This window comes from Vollenhovia emeryi, unplaced genomic scaffold (assembly GCF_000949405.1).
Source record: "Vollenhovia emeryi isolate VEMERY1.0 unplaced genomic scaffold, V.emery_V1.0 DF939254.1, whole genome shotgun sequence".
Lineage (NCBI taxonomy): Eukaryota > Metazoa > Arthropoda > Insecta > Hymenoptera > Formicidae > Vollenhovia > Vollenhovia emeryi.
In genome coordinates, this window is record NW_011967112.1 from 150,828 (window position 1) to 161,274 (window position 10,447).

General features: G+C 43.8%; 1 protein-coding gene across 2 annotated transcripts in view; it reads left to right on the plus strand.

The window, feature by feature from the left end:
• Positions 1 to 7,079, plus strand: part of LOC105559785 (host cell factor) — a 9,740-nt gene extending 2,661 nt beyond the window's left edge. The window contains exons 2-9 of one of the 2 annotated variants that reach the window (XM_012008364.1): positions 938 to 1,645; positions 1,903 to 2,048; positions 2,127 to 3,632; positions 3,713 to 3,893; positions 3,974 to 5,286; positions 5,368 to 5,595; positions 5,709 to 6,087; positions 6,164 to 7,079. In XM_012008364.1, the coding sequence (XP_011863754.1) occupies positions 938 to 1,645; positions 1,903 to 2,048; positions 2,127 to 3,632; positions 3,713 to 3,893; positions 3,974 to 5,286; positions 5,368 to 5,595; positions 5,709 to 6,087; positions 6,164 to 6,291 (4,589 nt within the window). In that variant the 3' untranslated portion in view covers positions 6,292 to 7,079. The remainder of the gene's footprint in view (positions 1 to 937; positions 1,646 to 1,902; positions 2,049 to 2,126; positions 3,633 to 3,712; positions 3,894 to 3,973; positions 5,287 to 5,367; positions 5,596 to 5,708; positions 6,088 to 6,163) is intronic. The other variant, XM_012008365.1, reaches the window with a different exon arrangement.
• Positions 7,080 to 10,447: the final 3,368 nt, after the last annotated feature.

Here is a 10,447-nt window from a genome sequence, read left to right on the forward strand (position 1 = left end):
TAGCATCGTGGACATAGGCCTTTAGGCCTGTTCTTTATTACTTCACTACTGAACTAGTGCAATAAGTTAAAATGAAACAAATAGATTACCTCTCATTCCAACTCATTGCACCAGTGTGCACTAGTTCAGGAGTGCAGCAATGAAAAACAGACCCATAGAATCGTGGACACAAGGCTTTACTATAGGCTTGTTTTCTGTTCCTACACTAGTGAACTAGTGCAATAAATTGGAGTAAGACAAGCATATTTTTTCTCATTCTAACTTACTGCACTAGTTCACCAGTGCAGGAACAGAAAACAAACCCTATGATAACTGCCGAGGGGGAAACCCCTGGTGGCATTGTGGATTGCGGCATTACTAGGCATTTTTTGGGCATTAGGCCTTGCTGAGACACTATAAAGATAAAATAAGATAAAGTAATGCCCACTGGGCATTAGTGGGCATTGGTGTACAAGATTTTGGTCAACTGTTTTTCCCTCGATTACTGCCGTATGTTTTATATTGAAAATTTCTCAAAATTTAGTTAACCAAAACTGGAATCACACGCTCTATTTTACAAAATATTTGATAATGTTGCGAAGGTTTCTTACATACGCAAATTTCTTAATAAATTCGTACAAATTGATATATAATACAGTTTATTGAAATTGGAGTAAAAGCTTAAAAAATTATTTTTATAAAATATTTACGCAATCACATATATATAAAAATGTAAAATAAATTAGATGACAATGTACAACGAATCGTGTATTGTCTTTTACATAGTTTTTATACGCTTATGGTACATTTATGTCCAACAGCTGAAACGAAAGAGGCACTTTTGCGCGTTGCATCGTCTTGAAATATTTACGCGAGCGAGAAAAGTGTAACGCACGCGTGTAAATATTCGCAATCCGCTCTTCCATCAAGTCACTTACGTGAGATAACATCTTTGCAGCGACAAACCAATGGTTCGTGCCATCTACGAAGGGAGACATTCCGCCGGGTTGCGCAGCGTATGGCTTCGTGGTCGACGGCACGCGTATCTTTGTCTTTGGTGGAATGGTGGAGTACGGCAAGTATTCTAACGAGCTGTACGAATTGCAAGCGAGCCGGTGGGAATGGAAGCGCCTGAGGCCGAAGCCACCCAAGCACGATCCGCCGCCGTGCCCGCGGTTGGGGCACAGTTTCACCCTGATTGGCAACAGGGTCTTCCTTTTCGGGGGCCTGGCGAACGAGAGTGACGACCCGAAGAGCAACATACCGAGATATTTGAACGATCTGTACACGCTCGAGCTCCTTCCTAATGGCCAGACAGCCTGGGACGTGCCGCTAACGCACGGACACGCGCCACCTCCCAGGGAATCCCACACCGGAGTGGCGTACACCGATCGTACCACGGGCAAATCCTGGCTGGTGATCTATGGTGGCATGAGCGGTTGCCGTCTAGGTGATCTGTGGTTCCTCGACGTCGACTCGATGACCTGGAACAAGCCGGTGGTGCACGGACCCACCCCTTTACCCCGATCGCTTCATACTGCCACTTTAATCGGTCATCGAATGTATGTTTTCGGAGGGTGGGTGCCATTGGTCGTCGATGACGTCAAGGTCGCGACACACGAGAAAGAGTGGAAGTGCACGAGCACGCTAGCCTGCCTGAATCTAGGTAAGTTGATGATTCTTCTCCCTTCGGTGATGCTACACAAACAAAAGTCGTTCTCGTATTGCTAAGATTCCATCAACAACGAGATAACAAGGTTTCGCTATTAATATTATACGGTTAAAAAAAAATTAAAGTCTGTACACGCGATTAGTATGTAGACTCGTTCAAATATCGCTGCTAATTTTAATCGTCAATTTGGTCAAACTTTAGTGAGTTGTTCTTCCAAGAAGTGCCATTACAATCGAATGTTATTATTTTAGAAACTTTAACCTGGGAGCAACTTACCGTTGACTCCTTGGAAGAGAATGTTCCTCGTGCTCGTGCTGGTCATTGTGCGGTTGGAGTACACAGTAGACTCTACGTCTGGTCCGGCAGAGATGGCTATCGCAAAGCTTGGAACAACCAGGTCAGAGTTAGTTGCAGTGGCATGGCTCTCGATTGGACGAAATGTCGCGCTAACACCGTGCTTCTTCTTCCGCTTTAGGTGTGTTGCAAGGACCTGTGGTACCTCGAAGTCAGCAAGCCAGCGGCACCTTCCAGAGTTCAGTTAGTTCGGGCTTCCACGCAAACGTTGGAAGTCAGCTGGACTGCGAGCCCGTCCGCGCAATATTATGTCCTTCAAATACAGAAGTACGACATGCCGCCGGTGGCGGCGACCGGCACCTTCTCCACAGCGAGCGTACCGACGCCGACTACACCCATCGTCAGTACTCCGGTCGCGGTAACAACCTCTGCGATGGTGACATCCCCTACGACTGTACCTATCACGTCTCCGCCTGTGACTACTGTCGCTGCTCTTCCTCCGACTACACCGCCTGTTGCCGCGGCCACCGTCGCCGCCGCCGCTGCCAGAACATCTGTAGCGACAGCTGTGGCAACTCCGTTGCGAGTCCAAAGTGCGAGTCCCGTGCAGAAGCCAGTGCCGTCGCAGGCGGTGCAGAAGCCGACGAGTCCTATGACCCCGAGAGTCGCGACCGGCAACGTTATACGCATCCGGTCTCCTCTGGTCACCACCACGACAGCAGTGGCTACAGCGACGGTTACAGTTGTCACCACCGAGCAGACTGCGACTGCCACTACTACGACTACAACTGTGGCCGGTCAGACGCCCGCTGCCATGTCTGGAATTGCGGCTTTGGCCGCGGCGGCGGCGGCCACCCCGAAGATCACCATGAACAATGTCTCGATCGTGCCACAGACCGCGGCTGCAACCGCTACCAACACCATCAGAATGAAGAACGTTCAGCCAGGTCAGCAGATACGTTTCACCACGCCCGGCGCCACAGTGTTGCGCACCGCCTCGCCGCAGCCGAACAAGCAGATCATACTGCAAAAGCCTGGCCAAAATATACCCGGTCAGCCACAGTTCTTGCATCTTCTGAAGACTGGACAAGGCATGGTGGCCGCAGTGCCCAAGGTGAGCATTATTCCCAGCAAAAGCGTCCAGGCAACCGGCGCGAAGCCTCTCAACCAGGGCCCGACAATACTGCGACTGGTGAATCCTAACACGGTTGCTGGGTCGAAAATCCTCACGACCATGAAGACGTCCAACATCGTGACGATGAGCAAAGGGCAGAACATTACGGGCAAGCAGACCATAATGCTCGCTAAGCCACCGGGAAACAGCGGATTGGTTGGAAGGACCAATCAATACATCGTTGTCACCACAGGCTCTGGTCTGAGAGCCGTGCAAGCTGTAACAACATCGCAAGCTGGTGCAGGGCAAGGGGCTACTGTCGGCACTCCCGTAAATGTCCTGCCGTTGTCGGCTACGAACCACGTCACGAATCAGCAGGGTGTCAAGATGATCGTTGTTTCCTCTGGGGCTATTTCTTCGGGCGGAACCGCTGGCAAGCCTTTGACCATCACAGTCCCGGGGCAAGGCGGTGTACCAAAGACCGTGACTATTGCTGCAAAGAGCGGTACGCAGGCCATCTTCAATACTGGCAAGAATCAGCTTGTTACTGTGCCGCAGATACAAAAGACGCCTGTAAGTGTATAACAAAAAAACACTTTTACTTTTTTTCTCCCCCAAGACACAAATTAAAATTGTTAAAACTTGGTTTGTAGGAAGCGGTAGCGGTATCTGGAAAGCCAGTGACTTTGCAAATGCCCGCGGGTATAAGTGCAAAGACGGTGACCCTTTTGCCGACCAGTAGCAGTTCCATAGTGACTACTAGCGCGTCAGATTCAATAGACGCTAGCAAAATGCTGTTTGTTTCTTCGCAGAAGCAACCTTCAGCCTCCCTAGGTGGGTAAAGTTGTGTTTTGATGTATAATAGAATGACGAAAGTCAGTTGCCACGTTAACTAACGCGGTAAAACATTTCAGCGTCTACTTCCGACGGTCCTGCCACTACTGACGCTGCGTTAGCCGCATTGGCGGCAGAGGCTGGTCTGATAGATCCGGTCCAGGAACCGTCTGGTAGTTTATCATTCATGGTGGCTACGGATGACGGTACTGGCGGCGACGATAAAATGGAAGATAGCTGTAATGGTAACGAGGCGACTACAGCGGCTACCTTAGTTTCTCAAATAGGTGCAGGAGAACCGATGCAAGTGGACGGCGATGGAAACTTTGTACTACCGCAAGTAGACGGTCCGATAGACGATCTGTTACTGGAAGGTGAAGAAAAAATGGACGTAGATGAGGAACCAGCTTCAGGAAATGCCGCCGAATCGGCCGGCAATGAATCTGCGACGACGGAACAAAACGTTAGTGCATCTGAAAATATTGAGGCGAATGTATCGATTGTGGTAAAAGAGGAGATTGACATAAAGAGCGACGAAGCGACGACAGCCGAGCTTCCCGAATCGAGCACCACCAGTCAAACCAAGAAAGCTGCAGATGTTGATAATCCACCAGTCGAGGACAAAGTATCGAAGAAAACTGACGATAACGATGCAGAGTTACCAAGTGAAAAGGAAACGGATCCAATAGTCAATGACGTAAAAGTAAAATCCGAATCTCCTTCAGAACAACCGTCTGCGGAGGGTTCTGAACAGACGCCTCCAGCGGACGCCGCGAATCCGGCAATGGAAGTCGACGGAACTCAGCAAGATGAGGGCAGCTTAGAAGTAAAAAATGTAAAGAATCAATCGTCTCCTGAGAAAGAAAAGCCGCCAGCTTTGGAAGACTTTCTTACCGAGGATAAGGATGCGTCGCAGCCTCCCGAAGAGGATACTCAGAAAATTGAAAAGATTAAAGATGAAATCGCGGAACTAGAAACTGATCTTCCAACCGAGAGTTCTCCTGCAAAATCAAGCACCGATGAACCGATAATCGCCGATGACAGTACATCGACCCCGACAGACAACGTAACGGCCCCTGCTGTTACACCGAGCCTCCCAATGAAATTGGAGTCAACGAACGACGAACCTGCGGAACAGGACAAGTTGCCCGATTTGCCCGTGTCCTCGATCAATGGTGTTGCCGCACCTCTCGAGAAAGAAATGGAGAAAATACATACTCCCGTAAAAATGGAGATAAAAGACGACCTCGCTGTTCAAAAGAGAGAAAATCAGAAACAGGACAAAACCAATGACGCCAGATCAGAAACTGGAGACGATTCTACAGCGCTGACAACGTTGGCTACTGCTGCTTTAGGGTCGGCAGAGCCAGTGATAAAGGTTAAAAACGAACAGGTAGATTCTATTAATATTTTCGATCGTCTACTGTTGCGTCAAATAAAATACAAATATTGTTATCGGCTGATATTTTTACAGAGCGAAGAGGAGAAGAAAGAGGCAGAGTGGTACGATGTGGGAGTGATAAAGGGAACTAGTTTTACTGTTCAACATTATTATCTTCCTGGTGATGAGCCATTAGATATAACGCAATCTTTGACAATGGATGTTTTTAAAGGACGAGCTAAAGTAGCGTTAGAACCCGGTACTGCCTACAAGTTTAGAGTTTCCGCTGTGAATAGTTGTGGACGAAGTGCCTGGAGCGAGGTAACAAATCCAATTCCATATCTCGCGATATTATTTAGCATAAAGACGTTCTTCTCAGCCGACGAAGGAACAAATGTACAGGCCCGATTATGTAATACTCGCTTTCGTTGTAGGTAGCGGCATTCAAGACGTGTCTTCCGGGATACCCGGGTGCACCGAGCGCTATAAAGATATCAAAATCCGTGGACGGCGCACAAATCTCTTGGGAACCGCCGCCTAGCAACGTTGGGCCCATTCTCGAGTATTCCGTCTATCTGGCAGTGCGTAGTACCGCGGTGAACAATGACGGAGAACCAAAAACAGTTGTGTCGAGTCCAAATCAGTTAGCTTTTATTAGAGTTTATTGCGGTTCGAGTAATTCTTGTTCGGTGAACAATAGTGCCCTTAACGCCGCTCACGTGGACACCACTACGAAACCGGCCATAATCTTTAGAATAGCAGCACGAAACGACAAGGGATACGGACCAGCCACTCAAGTCAGGTGGTTGCAAGGTGAGTCGCGCGATTTGTCCGATTTAAAATGATTTCCCTCTCAAGCGACACACCTGAACAAACACTTTATTATTAGCAGATCCAACTACCGCAGTGAAAAGTAATCCGCAAGCGAAGAGACCCGCCAACACAGACCTACGCTCGCAAGTGACTTCCCCGCAGAAGAAAATGAAAATGGAACCAGCTAGTGATAATTTCTCGTGAGCCTGTTCTCTCCCTGGCCTCGTACAGCCGAAACTCCCACGAGCAACGCTACTCATTATTTAATTTCTATATGCCTAACAACGATAATGAAATCAATGTATTACCAGCTAAACGACGTGATATATAAGTAAACGAAAGATATGAACGTACGATAAGAAATGAGAGAGAAAGCGGAAGAGAATGAAAGAGTTAAGTATCCGTAGACTTAGTCTATGCGTAAAGATTTGGGAAGGAAAGTATTTTTAGTGTTCAGTACGAGCGCGCGGGTACGTCAACGTCTTTCTTACTCGCTGTCATCCTAGTTTTGTCGTAAAAGTGCGCGATAATCTTTGTAAAGGCATAAGTACCGTTAAATGGCGACATGGTTATTTTTTTGGAGTTAAGTAAGTTTTTCCATGTTTATAGCGTTTTCTAACGGACGGTACGACATATCGCATGCAAACGCTCATACCTGCATCACGGTAAAGTCCACGGTTGGCACGTTCGCGCTTTCATGATTTTCTCGTTATCTGACAACCGTTGAATTCGATGTAAAAGGTGATGTATGAAAATGAATAACTGAACAGCATTCATATTCAACATTTTAATTAATTGTGTAAACAATTATATACATATATATATATTTTCGACGAAAATCTATTTTAAACATCTAAATTCTTTATAATATATTTATCATTGATAGGATATCTGCAATTCTTTTTGCATTCATCACACTGTGTGCAGAAAAAATTCGCTTTTGAGATATACGTTATTTAGTGTACATAAAATTCTTGCACTGATAAAAAAAACTATGTTTATCTCCTATTCTAAAATAACGAAATAAATACTTTTTGATAAGGTAGAATAATTGAAAGAAAGAGAGAGAGAGATATCTTATATATATATGCTATCTAACCTTGATTAGTCTCCTACTTCAATCTGCTCGTTTGTCTCAGTTTGACATGGTAAGGGAAGCTTTTATTGTGTCATCGATCCAGTTTTAAACGCGACAATCGGTGCTACACGTAATTCCGATACTTTCGTTACTGCCAAATGCGACAGGAATATGTTATCGATACTAGAAGGCAACCCGTAATGTAAAATTACCTATCAAACGCGTGTAATGCTAAGTTACTTGTATGCTTTTGTCAAACAATTGCAACGACGCAGAGATATTTTGTATAATATATATATATATATTAAATGAATTACTATATATGTAATTAATGAATATCTCTAAGGATTGGGCACTAGGATGGTTATTGATATTTTTAGTGGATAAAAGAAAGCTCCATGGAAAGTTAAGGATATTTTTAGACAGCAACGAAACACTTGTTTGAGTATTGATATGTCTGAGTAATGGTAGGCTGTATGTCCTTAACGTAAATTCTAATCTTTTATAGCGCTAAGACGAGTAAATAGCAAATAATCGGAAGATTAATGTTCGAAGGAAAGGTAAGAGGAAAACCATACGTTATCACACTAAAGGGAGACATGTAATACCCCCCACACTTTTTTGAGCATAATATTATATTTGAATCAAAATACTGAGTAAGCTTTTAATTGATCGAAGAAAAAAAAAGAAGTTGATTACAGAAGCCGTCAGCAATCTCGCTTCTCTCAAATCGTCGGGGCTACGTTGAAGATGCAATAACTTAAGCGCATATCTTTATTTTAGATTATTCATATGCTTTTCCGTTATCCATTTATAGCATAAGCAAGATAGAACACCATTTATTAACACGGCGTTCCAAACGCTCAGTCTGTTACATTGAAGTTTTACGTTTACAAAGTTTACTCCGCTAGGAAGTCTGTATGTTGTAGAAAGATTATTACCAAGAGATTACCCCCCGTGGTGTCAATGGACTTTACATTAAATGTACAACGGCAATTATTTATCTTTCGCTCTTATACCCGAGAGATCTTAAGCAGCATTGCCTGGAAATACAGATGAAGATGTGTATAATATAAATGAGATAACTAAATAGTGTAAACTTTCGAATACGTTCTTTCAACACGGTTGTTCTCGCTGATCCTCTACATTTGAATAATGAGGGAAAAAGGAAACGGCTGTCTCTGTACCATTAGTGATCAACAAGGAGCCGATCGGCTGTTCAATTTTGTTTGTATATTTTGTTAACGGGAGATGACACTAATCTGTATCTGTGTACACAAGCCTTGTGCATAAAAGTATCTTGGAATTGTCGCTACTACTGCGCGTCTCACCGGTAATCCTTTCTTTGTAAATCGCCTGCTACCACTGCATTTATACTCTTCACCGAAGTATGTCGTGCAAATAAATATAGATAAATTTCTTATACAATATACAATTTTTACCTTCATTACACTTTCTGTGCTTCATACGTATACAAGAGTGTAATTATGGTCACATAAAAAAAAATGTATTTCAGTAATCGGTTCTTTTAAAAGTTACATTTAAAAAAAAATTGAGCAAAAGTTTATTTGATTTTAATTTAATTTAATGACGTTTTTGTACCGAAACTTCTCTACGAATGTAGATCGTTTATAAATTTAAAATTCCACAAGTTTGTAACTGATTTTTCTTTCTCCGACTATGAATGTCGTAAATTTTATTACAAAAGTACTATGGCAGCGATAACAAGAGGCATATAACAAAAGACACGTAACAAAGTTGGTGGCTTCGGAATAGTTTGTGTTATCTTTTCGAAAGATACTCGTTTGGCAGTAACGAAAGTATACATATTCATTGAATACCCGTCTCGTTTTGTTCAATCGCAATCGAGCAGAACTGTGATAAATGAGGAATGGAAAAAGAATTATTGCATATACTTCCGATCAATAATTAAAAAATCGCTACTTTCGAGATTCACAATGTGATAGACTATGTGCATTGGGTTGGAGATCACAAAGTGATCTTTATTACTTCAGATATATCGTTTTTCACGAAAATTAATCGACGCAAATTTTTCGCCGCTTGTCGCCATTTATAATTTTCTGAAAGGTATCGACCGACGACTGCACAATGACCGCTGTATCTTATTTTTATATACTGACCGAAAAGATTCTCAATCCCGACCGAACTATTCTGCTGTACGAGAGACCAAAGGATCCAATGTCAGCTTCGGACCACGATTTTCCTACGAATCCTTTTTCTATACTAAATCGTACGTTTAAAGATGCGCAGATGATTAGCGCGAGAAAATGCCGACGGGGAGATTACGGTGAAAGTGATTTTATGCGCGATGTAATAGGATAATAAGGGGCTGCGACGTTACTTCGACGGTGACGGATATAATTTGGCGCGTTGTGGACACTGTGTGCTAAATGGATGATACTTCACCGCACGAAACCTGTAATGATATTAAACGGATTTGTATTTTTTGATAAGGATCCCCGGTTCGAGGCACACATGTCGCCGGACAAGATCAGCATACTCCTGGGTATCTGATCGATTTACAACAGTACATCACACGACGAAAGTTTCGCAATATGTAATAACGAGCATATAACTGTACCGTTTTATAATAAGCTGCAATTGTGTAAATTGGAATGCCGCGCGCGAGAGGAATTGCGAGAGGATCCGTCGAGGACGCGTATATATGAAATCGAACGTGCGTAACGAGCCGAGAGTGAGGTGGCAGAGGATTGTAATTGTTAATTACGTCCTTTCTCCCTCGCGCGCGTCTTCCAAAGGTTTACACTGAATCGCACTGTAAATATGTCCTTCGAATCACGTTAGATAATACACGGATATTGCTGTATTTACGGAATTAGCGTGCCTAATCGCAGACCCGATGCGCGCGCGAAAGAAAAGTCTTTGATTAACACGTATCTAATCTCGTATACTGAAAATTTCTATCTGTATAAAGCACCGGTCCCATGCTTGCCTTTCCACGTTTCGTTGTGTGACGATGAAAATGCGACAACAAAAAAAAACAAAACGGTAACGTTAGAGGATCGATAGCGTGCGAAATGGGGAAAGAGTCTCTATATTTTTTACGTCGTTTTTTATATCTTCTTAATGTAAGGGCACAAAAAGGATATTCGTACTAAAGGTGTACATTGCGTTATAAGTTAATTGACACGGCATTATCGAGTAGGGTCTGCGATTGACAGCGGAAAAAAAGAATTTGGGACGCACGGCTAGCCTAAGAGCGAATTTGCTTTTTCATCGACGAGTCGTTTGCACATCTAC